The 19,227-nt window shown below is 39.8% G+C and overlaps 1 protein-coding gene across 2 annotated transcripts in view; it reads left to right on the top strand.

Annotated features, from left to right (window-relative positions):
- The window catches only part of dclk2a (doublecortin-like kinase 2a), a 42,990-nt gene that overhangs the window by 10,140 nt on the left and 13,623 nt on the right, over positions 1-19,227 (top strand). Inside the window, exons 4-8 of one of the 2 annotated variants that reach the window (XM_086295390.1) lie at positions 12,305-12,434; positions 14,285-14,383; positions 14,707-14,757; positions 16,987-17,066; positions 19,128-19,215. In XM_086295390.1, coding sequence (XP_086151516.1) covers positions 12,305-12,434; positions 14,285-14,383; positions 14,707-14,757; positions 16,987-17,066; positions 19,128-19,215 — 448 coding nt within the window. The remainder of the gene's footprint in view (positions 1-12,304; positions 12,435-14,284; positions 14,384-14,706; positions 14,758-16,986; positions 17,067-19,127; positions 19,216-19,227) is intronic. The other variant, XM_086295391.1, reaches the window with a different exon arrangement.

Raw genomic sequence — 19,227 nt, 5'->3', positions numbered from 1 at the left:
TCAGGGCCAACAGAATCAGCTGCTGCTTTTGAAAGAAAACCCTGTTTTACATCTCAAAGCTGACCGGGCAGGCAGAAAATAAGATTTTCCTATTTTAATTGTCTAAACTGTCGAATCGATGCATTCATTAATTTTGGGCACAGTCCTGCAGTCCCTGAGTTTGCTTTTGTTGCGTGTAAATCATAGAGAACGTATTCAAGGGAGTTGTAGAAGAAGTAGCAAAGACAAATAAAAGTCCCTGTGACAAAATGAATGAATTGTAAACTAGAGCCTGATGCTGGACATCTTTGGGCTGATACACATTTTTAGGACTCAAACGTTGATAGATTCAGTATTCTTCATGTTCCTGAAGTATATATTGCATGTTTTGTGAGCTGTATTAAAAAGGAAAACACGATGGAGCGGTTAAATAAAGTGAAAGTTTTGTGCTTTTTGTTATTTATATGCATATATATGCCAATCATGGTTGCTCATATTATAGCCAAAGATTGAAATATAAAACAGAATTAGAAGCACAGGGCTTCGACTGTTCAAAATACTTTTCTTTCAACAGTCTCTACTACCTCTGGAGCTATGTGATGCAAGAAAGGACTGAGACGTGGTCATCTCAGGCACGCAGATCTTTAACTTTCCTGCCATGTTTTAACAAATTCGGCAGCAGCTTACTGCAAAGATGCCACTCAGCTCCACACCATCTGCTCAACTGGGATGCATACTTTGCTACATATCCTGCAGACAGAGTTTTTAAATAGCAGTAGTAGCCAAATTACTCCAAACCCCAAAGTTTTCATATCAGGACTAAGAACAAACACTATGCTGGGAGCCAACAGGAATGATTTAATTAATAGGCACTCTGCTGTCTCATGTGACGCTGGTTGCTAGTTTCTTTGTAATTTAACGGTAAAGGCAGAGAAGAAGACGACTGAATCGAAAGGCAAACGTGACCTGACCTGATCGCAGGCAGCAGACACAGCTGACCTGCACACAGAGAGCCGGTCACCTTTATGAGCTACACACAGAGAGCCAATCATGGGATGAAGTAAGTGTAAATATTAGCATTGCCAAAAACTAATACAGACCTCTTGTTGTACAGAGTTATGCTTACAGGCAGAAACTATTAAGGTAACTTCAGTCTGTTGCTGAGAAAGAGCTCAGAAAGGTAAGAAAAAGGGCTCATTATGCTGAGATGGTGTTAACCGCTGGCTGTCTTGGCTATACCCATTTCAAATGCTAAACTGTGAATAGTTAATGGAGCACAGAATGCTGTCTGATGTTATCGGCGCTATTGTGATTTTGAAAATCTAGGTCCAGTCCAGAGTTTCCCTGCCTTTCCCCGATGTAGCCTTAAACCCTTTGTGATCCTGACACATGATAAGTGAGGAAAGGCTGCCAGGGTGTGGTACAGCTATTAAAGCATTAGTGATCAATAGGTGAGAAATCCAATTTTTCCACAGGGGGAAAAAATCTTTTTTTGTTGTGAGCGAACAATCGATTACATTTTCTCTGTCATTTGCAAAGTTTCAGGGCAGATTCGGTGCCAGATTAGATTTTTTAAAAACAGAGAAGTGTGAAGTCACGACCATCTATTTTTAAAAGGTCTTAGTTCTTAAATTTGTTCAACATATTCTGAGATTTTCTTGACCACGCAAAATTCATTCTGTTATATCCAAACTATAATGTTCAAGCTGTATCTCTAAATGGCTAAGCAGATGGGCGACGGCAGCAGAAGACCACACTAGGTGCCATTCTTGTCAGCTAAGAAAGGGAAATTGAGGCTACAGTTCACACAGGTTAACCAAAACCTTGAGCCCCTTAATACCAGCCGAGCGTTATTTAAACACCACAGCCTACCTGAGTGTTGTTGCTGACCATGTCCATCCCTTTATGGCCACATGGCTGCTTCCAGCAGGGTAACGCACCATGTCACAAAGGTCAAATCATCTCAAACTGGTTTATTGAACATGACAGTGTTTCAATCCAATAACGCACATTTGGGTTGTGGTTGAACAGGAGACTCACATTATGGATGTCCAGCTGATAAACCTGCAGAATTGGTCTGATGCTTCTTAACATGGTACCAGCAAAGTGTACCTAATAAAGTGATCAGTGAGTGTATATCATTGAAATAGCCGTTGTGCTCTTGGTCTTACTGAAAGCAATATGTATGAAATTTTAATGAACAGTAATAAAAATAGCAATTTTATTTATATAGCACGTTTCATTGCATGTTGGCTCACGGTGCTTAACAAAGAAGACAAAATCAGATCAGCAGTGCCTAATGAGTGCAAGCCTGGGTGACTAAAGAGGTTCTGAGTCTGATTTTGAATACACACGCAGTTGATCTCAGATCAGCAGGCAGCTTGTTCCAGACCACAAAGACCACTTGGATCTGATTCTGGGTTAACAGTTAAAAGATTTGAACCTGATGACCTGTGAGGTCTGTCTGGGATATAGACGATGAGCAGGTTTGTCAACTAACAAAAAGGACTTTTTGTTTTGTACCTGGAGTCAATGATGTGATTTCAATCAGTGGAAAGATAACTGGAATCTGTGTTCTGTAATGATATATATGTATATATTTCCCTTTTCCATAATTCTCTGCCCGTGCACATGATAGAAATCCTAAAATGCATTTGCCTTTAATACTTCTTTTAATGATGTTTGTAGGATAACGGTTTGTCTGCTCACTATTGAGAGACTGAAAACAGAACCTGACCTTTAGACTACTCAAATGCTCGTCTCTCTAAAATCTTTAAAGCTCCTGTCAGTCAGTACACACAGTAACCTGAGGAGCGGGGGGGAAATGGGAGCACTAGTAACTGGACAGTCTTATTTTCTTTACATGTTTGCACTAACTAATGGGATACAGAGGATCCCGAATCCATCCATAATAATCTAAAGATGCAGAAGATGGCTGATAGTTTTAAAAATCTATAAGAGCAACCACGAAGCAGAAATTCTATAAATTGATGGGTAAAAACTGGCTTCCTTAACTGTTAAGTGCATTAGGGCTCCAGCATTTTTCCAGCAGTGTGCATGACAACAACTGAAGGTCACTTGTAGGCCTTCAACTCCGCTGCAGTTTATCAGGGCACAAAGAATTTGATGTGATGCTGTGCAAGAGCAGCAGGCTCACAGTCTGGGACGTCTCCCAGCAGACTAAAACAAATCATGCACAACAGTTTTGTTTTTTTATCCCTACTGCACTCTTTCTTTTTTTTTAAATAACCGATGATGCCCTATGAGAAGGGAGTATACAGAAAAACTTCATTCCAACATCTGTTTCTGTATTTAACATTTGAAAGGATATTTCCCTGTTTATGTCAACAAAACACAAATCTGTGTATTTTTGTCAGTAAACAGACACGAATGATGCACAATTATTAATTTGTAATTCATAAATCTACAAAGGTGCAAAGTGTATGGGGGGAAAATAGAGCTATGCAAGAGGAGACACAAATTACTGTAATAAAAAAAGTAAACTAATCCAGCGTTATTGCTGCAGCTGTGCATTCAATTCATGCCAGTGCAACTTAATTTCTACACCCAGGAGCAATTATTAGTAAATGCAGTTCAGTACATTAGGAAGCAAAGGCAAAAAAAAAACAAACTGGGGGAAATAAAATTAATAAAGTAAGAGGCGGTAAATAGGGGACAAATACTATGATGATTACTTTTTCCCAACAGGCAGATTCTACTGATATCTTGAAGGCAGCAATGAAAATGTACTTTTCCTTTCAGGCCCATTTCCCCCTTTATATCTTTCCAGAGCTTTGACAACAAAGATCGGGTTTCTGGTAACCAGCTGTTTTGGACATAAAAAGAAATATAGTTTCTCAACTGCAGCGCACTGCATAAAAATGTCAGTGTTGTCCTCAATATTGAGTTAAGAGTTCTTCCTTTGCGAAAATTGCTCACAACTTTCCAAGTAGTTGCTCTGTTTGTGCCACATATAGAAAGAGTGCATTCATGCACTGCTGTGTTTTTGGTGCATATACATATATGTGGTTACTGTGACGCTGATGCACTTTGGCATCATCTCCAATGACATGGTCTTAATGATGATGGCCTCCTGTCCCCATTATCCCAGCAGCCCAGGTCTTGCCGTGCGGCACTACTATCTTGTGCCAGCAGTTAAAGGGTTTGCATTCATTAAGCTGTCCGAATTCTTCTCACCCTGTTGTCACATTGAAGGTGCTGATATCTTGTTGTTTGCACATTCTCCTGGCAAGACGGTGAAACTTGCTGCGGTTAGAGATAGATTAATAAGACTGCCTCCATCTCTGACTAGCTAGAGGCAAGGCCACACAAGGGTTTCATCTGGTTGTCAGGCTTGAGCTGTTGTCAGCACACAGTCTGGATTAAACACCGTCATTTGGGTCAACAGCCATGAAATTTGCATGCCCACCCATTGTTCTGTACTGTCATTAGCATACAGCACCATCTGACGCCAGTGCACTGACACCATCCAACCAGGAGTGCTCTCTGCTAGGCTCGACAATATGTTATTATTTGAATTATCCTTTTATTTGCCAAATCCTTACTAGAAAATCAGGCTATTCAAACTATATTGCTAGTAAATCTGATTTTTTTTTTTGTCAGTTTAGTGGATTGCAGTCCTTTCATTGTGGAAGAGGGATACTTGTTCAGTTTGCTTTTTCAAAGTTGAATTTAAAGCAGTTTCCCCTCACAGAGTACAGACTATAGATTATTGGCACACTGAAAGCAGGCAGCTTCTTAATAAAACAGCATTTCAGTGGTTTTTCTGTGCATTTTGTTATGCTGCACTTGTGTTGTCTTCTAATTGACGATGTCTTAGCTGTTTGAATGTGTTTAGTTTCTCCGTGTGCGTCTTTAGTGGCCGTGCATTTTTGGTGTAAACCACACTAAGATGAGGATTCATTAAAATGTGCTCCAGTTTTTCATTTGGGGATTCATGTGCCAAGAATTGTATCGGCTTTCCTGTTTGCGAGTAGATTTGACTTGACTTTGAGTAAACAAAGCTGGCACTGATAGACAAGCACGAAGCTTTGGCAATAACTTAACAATAGTTTGGATACTTGGAATCAATCTTTGTTCCCAGCTTTCGTGACAACTTGTAGCACGGTCACTGCAGTTATGACACCAGAGTACCTGTTCTATGTTTCACGAGGACCGACTTAACAAGCGGGAAGACAAAAGGCTGCCAGACGACAGAGAGCCGGGGTGCTGGGTGGGGGTGGCGGGCGGGCTGTCAGCTGTGCAAAGCGTGTGGAGGCCATAGAGGGGGAGTGCATCCATTGTGTGTTGTGCGATTTCAACTGCTTGTTTTTGTTTTATTTGTGAAGCCTGGCCCTCGTCCATTCTTTGCAGCGGGCCGTTCGCTCCCCCAGCAGGAGCTGACATCATGATATGGTTAGGCATCATCACAAATCACAGTACACACTGTTTGTCTGCTCGAGTTTAATCACGCAAGGAGAGTCACAGCAAGTTTTAGCTGAGTTTAGCTGAGGACAGATCAGTTGTCCAAGTCAACCAGGCGACGGAAGTCTGTGCTTGTTCTTGATGTTCAAGTCTTTTCTTTCACTGGCTTAAGAGCGCTTGAAGCTTTTGGTGTTGTTAATATTTTGGGCCGGTCTAAATGTAGCACTCTTACTGATTTATTAAAACTCAGGATATGTTAACTGGCAACCAGCATCTCTTAGCCCCTCAGCAATTCTGAAGGGTAATCAGGAGGGGCTCCTTTGAACCTTTGTATTTGGATGTTTGTACAATGTTTCCATTTTACTTGCGCAGCTCTTTTTGCATATAGAGAGTGGAGCACTAAGGTACATTTAGACAGCCTGAAGTTATGTGATTATGAGTCTCTTTGTGCAAATATCTCTTGGAAGAGAGGAAGACAGTAAGCCAGACAGCTGTGTAATGTGTGATAGGGCGAAATGTTGCAGGCTGCTGGAGTTCCTCTGATCTGCTCTACAAATGACTTCAGTGGGTACTGTGCTGCTTTTGTCTTTAAGTGTGAAATCTCTGCACACCTGAATGAGCGAAAAAGACTTCATAAAAACAATTAAGCACAACTCCCACACACTGTCTTTCTTTCTGCCTGTATATTTATTATGCTAGTACATGCCTATGTAAATATTAACAGGGTCAGATGAATAGATGAAATTTTGCTGCCAGTGGTTTTGATCTACTTGTTCTTTTTGAGGAATGATCATTGCAAATCAATACAAATGCATTCTGTGTGATTTAAATGCATTAAAGCTGTTCTGGCAGCATGTAGTGGCCCAACTCCTTAATACTTCACTTTGGTTTGGTTTCTTTTAACTTTCATTTGTCACCCAGCTGTATCACTTTTGGCGTGAGTTAATGATGGGCTTAGATTTCTCATCGCTCATTTCCACGCTGCTTGTGCTGCCTGTTACACGTGTCTGAGATTCACTGCTCTAATCCAGAGGAATTAAACTGTCTCAGGGAGCTGCCTCTGTCTGAGAGTTCAGTGTTAATAACCAGGCTGGCTTTAGCTCAGACATCCCCCTGACAAACTTAATGGGCATCTACTTATCAGCAAATTCTTAAGTAAGTAACACTCTAAGTGAGAATTTAAGCAAGGTCTGTGGGTAAATGAGGTTAAATATACGGACGGAGTAATTCTAGCTGTCGTTTTCCCTTTTTATGCTTTTTTTGCGTGTGTGTTTTGTTCATTGCTGATTTTCTATTTCAGTTGTTTTTGTTCTGTAAAAACAAGAGAAGACAATTCTCCCTCCTTGCTTTAAAACCCTTTTGAATGCCTTGAAAATCAAGACTGTTCGCTTGTTATTGTATTTGAATTATCCACACATGTTAAGCCCTTGGCACGTATTTGTGCTGTTGCCGAGCTTACCCGGGCAGAAAATACAGCAGACAGGACGGAGGACAGACTGATGGTCAGGGTAAGAGAAGGTCAGACATTTGGGAGGAGGGGGAGTGTCCCATCTTGGAGGGTAAACCAAGTTTACCCTCAAGTCATGTCACCCAGCCAATACCGAACCCTGCAAACAGTTCACTTCACTGATTGGCCAAGACAGGCCCTACAGGACAGTGCTGGCAGTAGACGGCCATTGGCTGTTTATCCTGGCAGTGGCTGACAGGAGCAAAGGCAAACATGGTCGATGTAGTCTGACGTTTATGCTCTCCATTTCATGATTCCAACATTTTCCTTGTGTTTGAGGAAATAATCCCATGTGTAAACATACTCAGCTTGTGAGTCCTGCTTTATAATGTGATATGAAATGTATTTAAGCTTTAATATTTAGCACTTTCACATTTCAGTGAGAAATTTCATTTATAAGAAACTTAAAAAATTCAACAGATAAGTAATGCTGACATCAGGCACTGCAGGAGACTCAGGCAGAGGAGGGAGCAGCTGATTGGATTAGTATGACTGTTTTTTTACTGTTGTCAGTAAATTGCCTGCTTTTCTGTCTCATCTTCAGGCCACTCTGTGCAGTTCTTTCATATGATTTATAACACCTGGGTCTTCTTAGAAGTGTGCTTTGGTAACGACATCCCGCTGTGATGTTACAGCATACGCACATCCTCATATCAGCCTCTGCATCACTGAAGCAAGCTGCTGGTTGACTTTAGTTTAAGCAATTTTGTGTTACTTTTGCTTCTAGTGGTCCCTTCTGTTAAACTGTGGAGATGTCCTGTAATTTTACATTTGTACACCACCACAGAGGACTTTAAAAACAATGAGTCAATATGCAGTCAATGTGCAGGTTGAATTAAATTTAAGGAGTTTATTAAATGTACTGCATTAACTGTTCAGAAATTAGGACCACTCGGACCACTCCCCCAAATCTGGACATGACCAAACACTTTCCTGCTTTGAGATGCTCTTCTAGGCGTTTACTGCCGCCACCTTCAGTTCTTGTGTCTTTGTGAGTCTTTGTGCGTTCAGTTTTGTCTTCATGCATGCTATGTTGGGTTGAGATCAGGTGAATGGCTTTACCATTGAAGAATATCACATTTCTTTGCCTTAAGAAGCTCTTAGGTTGCTTTTGCAGTATGCTTTGGGTTATCATCCATTTGCACTGTCAGATCAGTTTTGCAGTGTTTGGCTGAATCTGAGCAGAGAGTATGGCCTTGTGCACATCACAGTTCATCCTGGTACTTCTATCTAAATCTAGTGCCCTGGTTCCACTGGCAGTTATACGTGCCGTAACATTGCCTCTGCCATTTTTCACAGATGATGTGGTATGTTTCAGGTCATGAGCTGTTTCTCTCCCTCTCCATACTTTTCCTTCCCATCATGCTAGTAAAAGTTAATCTTGGTTTCACCTTTTCCAGAACTGTGCTGGGCTTTTTAAATGTTTTTGGACGAATGCTAATCTGGCCTTAACAACCTTGCAGTAAACCCTCTTTATTTCCATTCATGAAGGCGTTTCTTGATTGTAGGCTTTGAAAGTGATATTCCCTCAAGAGCATTGACTTAGCGAAGGAATTTAACTTTGCGAAGGAATTTTTGTTAACCAAGGAAATAATTCTTCAATCATCCACTTTAGCTGTCTTCTGGGATCTTCCAGGTCTCTGAATTCGCCAGTGCATGGCTTCTGTTTAAGCATGTTTTAGATTGTAGATCTGACCACTTCCTAAAGTTTTTGCTATCTCTCTGATTGGTTGATTTTGGTTTTTCAGCCTAATGATGGCCTCCTTTACTCGCAGTGACGTCTCTTTGGACCTCATAGTGAGAGTTCCATTAAAAACCACCAGATTGACGTTCAGCACTTCGAGTCAACTTCAGGTCTTTCATCTGCTTAGTTTATCATGGCACATTACAAGGGAACAGTTTTTCAGTGAATTGTCCAGTTACTTATGAACAACTGGTAATGGGAGGCAATGTATAAAAAAATACCTGTAAGTCCTAGAATACTTTTGTAAAACCTTGATATAAATCTAAAAGCCTGTATTTCAATCACTGTGCTGAAGAAAGATGATGGTGTGAAAGTAAAGTCAATGCAGGACTGCCTTAAACTTAAACTGGTTGGAAAAAAAGAAGTTATTTTGAAGTCTGTGAGGAAAATTAACGGAGTTTTCAGTTAGTAAACATTCCTAATCTGATCTAATATGACTTCATTTTATAAATTATGGTCTGATTTATAATACACTAAGTGATATTATAGGTTGGCGTTGTGTAGTTTCTGACTCACATCATATAACGATGCACTGTCCAAATATTAAATAAACTGTTCTTTAATTGACTTTTCATGGTCTTTTATTTCATATAAAGTCAGTCACTTTTTAATAAATTGCAAATAAATAATAAATTTCTAAACTGCTTTCAATTTAAAAAAGAAAATCAATACAAACACAGAACACAACCTCCGTTGCTCTTTAACTTAAGTTCTTAACCACTTGACCTCTTCTTTTTTTTTTATGCCTGTTTAAAATGTATCCATACAGCCACAATTTGTCTCAATTCCCTTGCATTCCCCCCGGGCGTCACAGAGCAGCTGAAAAGTACTTTATCATAGGCCCCAGCAGTGCTAGCCTTGCAGAGTGCGTAGGGGTGAAAGCAAATGAGTGTGCAGCCACGAGCCTTTTCAACAGTGATGTATAATATTCCAGTCTGCCTTCTTCATAAATAAGCCCACTGCCTCAGAGGGCACATGGGACAAGTAGGTCTTGGGGCATTAAGGCACAGATTTCAATTTTAGATTGAAATTTTTAGGTTATTGTGATGTAATTTATCATCCACTCTCTTTGCACAAGTGAAAAAGAGGCATCATGTAATGTGAGGCTGTAGTTCTATATTGTGAAATGTGCTTATTGTTTGCATGCATGACATTTAAATGAGAACATTTATCTGTACCTCGTGTGTTTGAAGCTGCAGCCAGGAGATGGTTAGCTCCTGTCCACCAAGTAGAACCGCTGATTTTAATTGGCCAGTCTCAGTGAGCTGCCAACACGGAGCGAGGCAGCTATTTTACATCCGAAGTGCTGCAGTCACACAGCTGTACTACATAGTAAATGAAAATCACAATTTTATTATAACATGGTACAAAAGCTAGCCTTGTTTTGTTTTTTTATTATATTAGCTTGATGCAAGATGTTTATATTAATAAATATCACTCCAGCCACTCTCCTTACTCCGTTTAAAAGTTAAACTCTAAGACAATATTTAAATAATATCACAAGCTTCCAAGGGCACTGACATGTGTATCTTGTTTGCTTATGATATAACACGTGAATTAGTGAGGTAGAACAATTCTGTCAAGGTCATTTTAAGCTGAATAGCCTGTGATTAAAGAGTTTACTGGACTGTGCAACAGGTTTGAGTATGGTGAGAAAATTCACATGAACTGAGTCTCCACCACAGCGTTTCACAAAATGACAAACTGTTGTTATAAGCGGTCACTAAAGCCCTCTCGCTGCTGATGTCATCCCAGTTCGTGGCTCCCCTGCCAGAGGACGGTGCTCGCTGCTCACCTCAGCAGTCTGTGCTTTGCTGTCTCACGTTGTCCTTAAACAAATGACACAGCAAAAATGCAGCAAAGTGTCATCACTCATGATGTCTGCACACCGAAGGAAACAGCAGGCCATGAGGATCAAGGTCAGAGGTCAAGTGGAAACGTTATCCAATATCCTCATGCAGCAGAAGCGTGAGAGTTCGTAGTTCACCACAGTCCATTTTTGACACGCATCGGACGCTCCCTGGGGCGGGTGTTAACACCTGTGCTTACACTGTACAGTGTGAGGATCAGCTGCCAAATTCCTGAGTGAGAGCCTGTCTAAAGAATGACATTCACTTCAGCTATGTCAAATCTTCAGTAATCTGCCACAGTTAAGCATGGACACGAATTCTGCAGACATTTTCCCCACAGCAGCACTGCTCCTCAGTTTTGCCAGTAAAAGAGGTCGTTGGTTGTCATAAAAGTTGAAAAGAAATTGCATTCACTATAAGAAAGTCACAGATACTGAATTTTTCATTCTGAACTCAGACTGTCTGATTGCAGACACGTTGTGCGTCTCACTTATTGCTAATACACGAGTAACTGAGTTTATGAATTTATGTCAAACACTATACTTTTCATCATTGTAAGTTTTTACTCCTCCTCCACTTCTAACTTATTTTATGTCAGCTTCCATCTCTGCTTTTTTTTAAAAAAAAATTTAACCCTCTTCAGTGGCCATTCTGCTTTTCTGCACCACCTGTTCCTCTGTCGGCCATCACACACACAAATACACTTTCCCCGCTGTGTCAACCCCTAATCTCCTCTAGAGGATCCATCTGCCCACAGTCTTTAGCCATGCAGTACCCCACCTCTTATTTGCAAAAGTGTGTGTCTGTGTGTGTGTGGACACAACTCACATGACTGCCAGCGAGTGGGCACACATGCATGCAGTGGTGGGAGGGATAATGAAGGGATATTTTGCTCCTTTATCTTCCTACTTGTCCACCTACAGCAACAGAGGGATTGTGTGTGTGTGTGTGTGTGTGTGTGTGTATGGGCACGACTCAGTGTAGCTTAAAAGTAGCTTCTGTTTCCGTCTCCAGGGGTGGGTGGTGGTGGGTGTAAAACAAAAAGTGCTCTGAGCTGCAGAGAAAATGACGACCACAGTGTGAGACAGAATAGAAGAAGGAAGAGAAATTACCCTGCGGCACAACCTCGAACTGTACTGCTTCCCTCTCAAGACTCTGCATTAACTCTGCAGTATTCTGGGTGTCAGGAGAGGTTCTGACCTTGTCGTGTTTGTTGGCCTGTTTTATTTAGCTGATTGCACAGTGTGTAGATCTAAAAGCACTGCAGTTAAACGTGTAGCTAAAACCTGTTCTGGTTTACTACTAAATTACTAAATACAATTACTACTAAACTTAGAGCTAATGAAGTTTCTGGAAATGGCACATTTGGCAGGATGAATTGGGAAATCCAGCTTGTTTTAAAAGGCATCTTGTATCTTTTACTGTAATAAATGTAATAAATCATTACTCATAACAGTTCTTAACTTCTTCTAGATTTGGATGAGTTCAGTTGATGCAAGACACAAACATTGTTCAGTCAGGGTCACGGCATTCAAAAGAGCGCTGTTATTTCCATCTGCTATTTATAATTGGCCTGTAGTTGTGTATATCTGGAAAGTGGCAGCAAGATCCATACAGAACAGAAAAGGTATTTAATACTCAGGCATAGTGTGAAAATGTGGGTTGCATAGTGGTTTGCAGTGGCGCAGGCTAAAGCAGATTAAATGGTGTGGAAATCAATACTTCAATGAGGATTTAGATCTGAAAAATGTGATATCCGCATTTTTCATCACTCCTTAATATTTACTGTTTTGTCTCCAGATTACTTGCCTGCAGGACTTCTTCGGAGATGATGATGTCTTCATAGCGTGCGGACCAGAGAAGTTTCGCTATGCCCAAGACGACTTTGTGCTGGATCACAGTGGTAAGGCTTCCACAGCCTTTACAACTGGTAGGCCTGACTAACACTAACCAAACATATGTCTGTATATATGTGTGTGTCATGTGTGTGCATGACATTCTTAACCCATTATTTGTTCTCCTGCAGCTGCATGAAACACTCCTTCCTTTTGAAAAGTTGACATCAAGATATGCTGTGTGTTTTCCCGTGCAATGCCATATGTGATTTCTTGTTGATTGGAATTTTGAACATGGAAAACATATCAAATGAGAAAATGTATCATTTTAAGAAATGTAATGTCAAATGTTTTCAACTGGGGAAAGATCTGGACTGCAGGAGGCTGATTCAGCACCCCGGACTCTTCTACTATGAAGCTATGCTGTTGTAATAAATTAGCATTCGTTTTAGAATTATCTTGCTTAAATATGCAAGGTCCCTGAAAAAGGCATCATCTGGATGGGAGTGTTTGTTCATCTAAAAACTGTATATGACTTTTAACATGTTCAAGATACTAATTCCATAGGCCAGCAGTCAGGTTTTTGAACGGAGTCCTAAAAACAAGCTCGATGATTTCGTTCGCCTTTAAGCCAGAGGATGCAACATCCATGTTTTCAAAAAGAATTTCACATTTCAATTCATTGAACTGCTGAAAAGTTTACCACTTTGTCCAAGTCCATTTTAAATAAGCTTTGGCTGCTCTTTCACTTTTTACTTCTTCAGCATCCGGAGCATTTTTTCATGAAAATGTAAAATGTCTTAGTTTAAATATTTGGTATGCTTTCTATGTTCTGTTGTGAATAAAATATGGAGTTCAGAGATTTACAAATCATCACGTTCTGTTTTTTTTTTTTAATTTACATGTTATACAGTCTCCCAGCTTTTGTCAAACTGGGTTTTCAATAAATTGAAAATGGTGTTGCATATTTTAAACACACATCCTTTTTGTCAAAAAGGGAAGAAGGTTGCATTCTTGTTTTTTATTTTATTTTAATTTTTGAATGGCATGTCCAGTCCATGTGTTTGTAAAAGTCCCACTTTAATGTTCTGTACTGTATGTGTTGTACATAAGTTAGGCACGTCTTGCATATTTCTGTATTTTATTATGCAGAAAGCTTTAGAGGATATGACCTGTATAATCAGCTCATGCATTCACTGTCATAGCTGCACATAACTTCAGCCAAGACTGAACAACCTCATGGGAAGAAGAGGAAGTTTAATTTAGTTGCAGTCCAAAATACTGACATCCTGTTTGATATTTGTGTTGTTTGGTCAGGTTGGCTTAACAACAGGGAGGCATATCCTGACACACTACACGTTAACTGATGGTGGTTTGCCTGTATGCAGTTATAGTTCAGAGCTTTTGTCCCACTTAGACTGCTGTGCTCCACTTGTAAGAATTAGGTCTTTGAAGGTACATAAAAAGGCACACTGCACTCTGCTGAGAGTACAGAAGATAGGTCCAGGACACACCATGTGACTGAGGAGAGGAAAGTGGGTAATCGGATGTAAGCAGGTTAGCTTTTAAGTCATGAAGCACAAATCAGTTTGGAAACTATATTTGTTGGTCCTGGAAAAAGATTTTGTTTAATATTTTATTTCATAGCTAGAACTGCTTTATTCCTCCAGGTTCTGCATCTGCTGATATACATTATGGGTCACACTGCACTCTGGATGATTTGAATGTATGTGTTGGACTGCAATAGAAATAGAGTGTACAAAATGATTATCTATTACTGCAGTCAGTTATGAAAGGCTGGTGTATAGCAGGTACTGATATGCACAAATCTGTAAACCTGTGCAGTTTTTCATGAACAAACAAGTTCTGTCCTGGTTCACAGACTCCAGGGAGTATCATTAGTGGTTTGAATGCTGTGGTGACTTTAACTGCGTTGTTTTCCCAGAATGCAGAGTGCTAAAGTCGTCATACAGCCGCTCTGCTACTCCAAACCGGACGGCTAAAAGCCCTGGAGTTTCACGGCGCAGCAAGTCCCCCGGTGCAGGTAGGAGGCACGTGTTGCACAATCATTTTAAAAATAATAGTCTATAAAAATGTGTGGTGATTCCCACCTCATACGTCTGCCATGCAGGCAAAGTCAGTTCTTGCAAATTATTACAGCATATAGTATGTATGAAAATATTTCACACGTAAAAAAAAAAAAAATCCCATTCGACTAAAGCCAACATAAGACTGTAACAGGTTAGGCAATGATTATTTAGCAGCTTAAATGTAAACTGGCCATAGTTTCTGAGCAGATTGTGTGCAGTGTTGAGAGATGTTACATTAAGCTGAATGCTCTGCATTGTATTTTTTTCTGTTATGTAGCAAGGCGACCTGCCCACTTCTCCACCACGCAGTCCCCAGTCAAGTCCCCAGGTGAGGCTTAACATGCTGTGCTGTGAAATCTGTTGTGCTCACGTCTATGTTATAAAATGATTTTTGTTAGTTTGACATTTTATATAATTAGCAGTGACTCCAAATCTGCTGTCCCAACGTTTTCAGGGGTAATCTTCATATTTGTACAATAATATTTAACTTTTAAACCATTTTGATAACCATTTGGAGCTTTTACCGCAAAAGTGAAATGTCAAAGAGTAAAACACCTGATGTAGAATCTACCTGTTGAGTCGAAATTTATTAGAAAAAAGCTAAGCTTGATTCCCCCATAAATGATCCAGGATCATCCTGAGTGTTGCTCACAACTGCTTCATGTTTTATTACTCTGTTAGCAAGTGTTTTGTTGGCAGGTGAATAAACCCCAAGATCTGCTGTGGTACTGTAGGAAGCATATCATAAAAAATAAATGGATTAAAAAAACACCAAAATACAACAATCTGCAGATTTTACTGATTACTGAAGCTTCACCTTTACTCTATTCTTAAAATTGTCTACTCTTAGCATCACCCCATACTTGACATTCATATATGTTTTAATTTTACCTGTGAATGATGGTTAATGATAAACTAATCATTAGCAGCTTAACCATAGCATATGAATGGGGAGCCAAATCCAATATGACAACACATTTACAACCAAATGCAAAGACTGCAGTTATGTTAGGAAAAAATCAAACTGAGAATTCAAACTAGGGAGCAAACACAAAATTATCTAAACTTAACAGACTTGACTGTTTTAGCTACTATTAGCTACTTTAGCTTGCTAAAACCAAGTCTATGAAATAAAGCAGTTTTCTTAACATTCAGTCTTCCACTAATTGGTCCTCTAGTGTTAAATGAAAATCAGAGCCAAAAATAGGAACACTGGTTTGTGTTTCTTTCTATTTTTAGCACTGTTAGCTGTTTCCTCTGTAGCTCCTCAGATCTCAGATCAGTGTATTTAAACAAGACACATTTCTGTACTTTGACCCTCTTTCTCTCCCTCATTCTTCTGAGGCCAATGAGATGCATTGAACTCTACTCAGCTACCTGTTAGAGAGCCAGCTGCTGCAGAGCCATGAACTGATAATACCGTGTCTGCACAGAAAGCTAAACATGAGTAGCACATTAGCACAGATACCCTACTACTCTCTTGACTGCTAGAAATGAACAACTGAAGAATGCTTCTGAAAGGAAACAGTTCTCGTCTGTGATAATTCAATTATAATCTAACTGAATAGCTGCAGATGAGATGCTGAGAAAATAGCTTGTTATCTACAGGCTAATGTCATGTTGTGTAAACTGCCTTCTGAGGCATTGATTTTGAAGTACCTTTAGGAAGAAACACTTTGAGTTTATAATTAAATTAAAAAGTTAAACTCTGAAATGTGAGTGCAAAGATGCAGCCTGTAGGCAGTGTGAAATGATTTTCCTCAGCTCGTCTGGGTTTATGCAGATGAATGACTGTGAGTTAAAGTTTGACGCATTATGGCTCTGTATTTGTGCCAGCAGCCGATAGAGAGCGAAGCAGAAATAGACTGTTCTTGAGAGAATGAATCACTCAAACAATAGAGGATTTCGTCCCTGCTGTGTGCTCTTGTTTTAAAGAGTGATAAAGTATATGCAAACGTGTGAAATCTAATGATAATTTTCAGGCAAATTTACAAAAAACTCACTTTTATGATCAATCAATACATTTTTTTTAATGTATTGTGTCTACATAAACCAAAGTGAACAGTAATAGGGGCATCAGCCTAGACTGCAATCTGCAATTCTGCAATCATTCGGCCTCGTTACCTGTAGTGAGAGTGCTTTCAGTGAAAGAATAATGGTATTTTTGTAGGTACTAAAAGTGTACCTACAAAAATGACCACACACCTCCCCCTCATGGGGAGAATCTGCAACCTGCTAAAAAAGAACTTGCAAATTTGTGAGTGAGTCACAGGGGGGGCTGTTTGACGATTCACTTTATTACCAAGTGCATAGTATGCTAGTGTGATACAGTTTGCATTGGATAACCACGGGTTATCTTTTAGCACTGGTATCACTGGCAGTTTTAAACATCTCAAAAGTATATATTGCTGCAAACATGTTTATTAAGTCACTGCCTGACTTATTGATGGATTCTCCTCAAAGCTGTGCATTACTCCTGAACTACAACTACTACGCTCTGAATGATGAACTCATAATCCCACTGACTCTTGCCCTGTTTTTCCTTCTCTCTGCACAGTAAATGGTATTTCAGCCCACAAGTCCACCAAGTCCTCTACTCCATCCCCTACCAGCCCTCGAACCACCCCCAGTTTTAAGGTAAGACTGTGTATCCAATGCATTTTATACAGTAACAAGATACCCACAGCTTGCTGCTGCACCAGAACCCACAGAGTCTCAGCGATTCTCTTTATACAGTGTACTGTGAATATATGCATGGGCTCACACTGACAGTCACTCGAGACACACACAATACTGCAAAAGAACACTGACAGACTTTGTTAAAGTTTAGTTCATAATGCTGCAGAATTTCAGGGCGTGTGTCACATTTGTGTTGACACTGACTCCTTCACTTCGTCCTGGTTGAGACCAAACAAGCGCCTTTAGTGAAACTGTCTAGATAAGATGCAGATAAGCACAAATTTAAAACTGCTTTAAAGGTAAAGAAATGTTTACATCCAGTATATAATTTTATATATTTTTACAGCACTAACTCAAAATGTTGGTGATGCCTTGTAAAATGTAAATAATGCTAAAACACAAACCTCATAAACCCATATTACCATTAAAATAATAAAAAATTAGGTCACTTTAAATCTCAAAAAGAGTTGGGATAAGCCCTCTTCTTCTAACAGCAGGCGTAAAAATCTGTGATCTGAGGAGACCAGCTGCTGGACTGTTAGGAGAGGAATGTTTCCTTACAGGATTACATGTTTTCCAAAATGAACTTCAGATTTTGATTCACCTGACCCCAGAACAGTTTTCCAGGTCGCCCCAGTCCATTTTACATAAACTTTAGCCCAGAGAAAACAGCAGTGTTTCTGAGTCATATTCAGATATGGTGTCTCCTTTGCATGATAGAGCTTTAACTTGTGTTTGTGGATGGCACGGTGAACAGTTTCTCAGATGCTTTTTTCATTACCAGTCATGTGACTTACAGTAACCTAATTAGTTACAAAATGTTGCTTCCAGCCTTTTGTCGCCTCTGATCAAACTTTTTTCCAGACATGTTTATGCCATCAATTTCAAAATGAGTCACTATTTTTCGTGAAAGAGCAAAAAGTCTTAGTTTTTTCGCTTTCTTCGTTCTATTGAGAATACGATATCAGTTTATGGGGATTTTAAAATGATTGCATTCTGCTTTTATTTACATTTTACCTAAAAATTTTTAAATCTCTATATTCCAGCTGCATTTGCTAACATATAGCCGTCTTTCCTGCATTTTTCTGGCTCACTGGTACCCGTTAACCAGTGGATTAGCTTGAATACACTGATTTCAGTGTAGCTCTGCCTCTGAGACTTTAAATCCAAATTAGTGCTGCTAGTGGCGTTATTGCAAAGCTAGGGATAAGGCAAGGATGTACAACCTACATACCCTGAAATAGAATAAATCAGCATCAAATGAATTTATCAAGCCACTGACTGTCAGTCATGTTGTATGACTCGCAGGGTATGTCGTAGCTGCCTGATGTGTTTTCACTAGATTTTAAGATAATAATCTGCTTTATTGATGGATTCTCCTGTAAATCTGTGTTAGTCCCAGACTGTCATTTCTGAATGATCCAGCCAGCTGGCTAACCTCCTCCACCTTTGCGCAGTTCCTCTGTGAGCCCAGAGTTATCCATCCACATTAGTTTGGCACCACTAAGTCAGATAAAGTCATTTATCAAAGTAAAAAGCTTTTTTATGTATCTACCTATAAAAGGGACCTTGACACTGTCCCACGTTCAACTTTGCTTCAGAGGGCTACCTAAAAATAGATCCTCACTGTAAGGTAATGCACATTATGGCTCAGTGCGGTATGTAAGCACTGCTGTGCATGATGGGGAGTGAACTTTTTCTGATCTTTAGTGCTGGTGGCATGCATTTATTGCTGACATTTCAGAAATGTAGACATAAGCTGCTGAAATGACTCTCTTAACAAATGAATGATTCATTTAAGTGGTCAAACTCAGACATCTGAAATCGTCTACATCTGAAAGAATATGAAAATGAATATGTCTCCTTTTATTGTAATCAAAGTCACTAACAAGCCAGTAATACATCAGCAGCGTTTTAACGACGATCATTATGTTTGTCGACACTGTTTGTTATTTTGCTGCCAGTTTGAGTATTGATGAGGCCGAGCTCTTATCTCTGTTGTTGTTTGTTGTCGCACAGATCCCTCCGTCACATCACCACTCTTCCCCAAATATAAATGGCTCGTTGAACAATCATCAGGAGCAAACCAATCAGCTGAGTCCAGAAGGTATGATCAGAG

The sequence above is a fragment of the Aulonocara sp. 'chitande type north' Nkhata Bay genome, linkage group LG6 (genome assembly GCF_057382095.1).
Source record: "Aulonocara sp. 'chitande type north' Nkhata Bay isolate Kocher_YH1m ecotype deep benthic linkage group LG6, A_spYH_male_GT1.1, whole genome shotgun sequence".
Taxonomy (NCBI): domain Eukaryota; kingdom Metazoa; phylum Chordata; class Actinopteri; order Cichliformes; family Cichlidae; genus Aulonocara; species Aulonocara sp. 'chitande type north' Nkhata Bay.
Note: the sequence above shows the minus strand (reverse complement) of the source record. Positions and strands in the feature narration are given on the sequence as shown.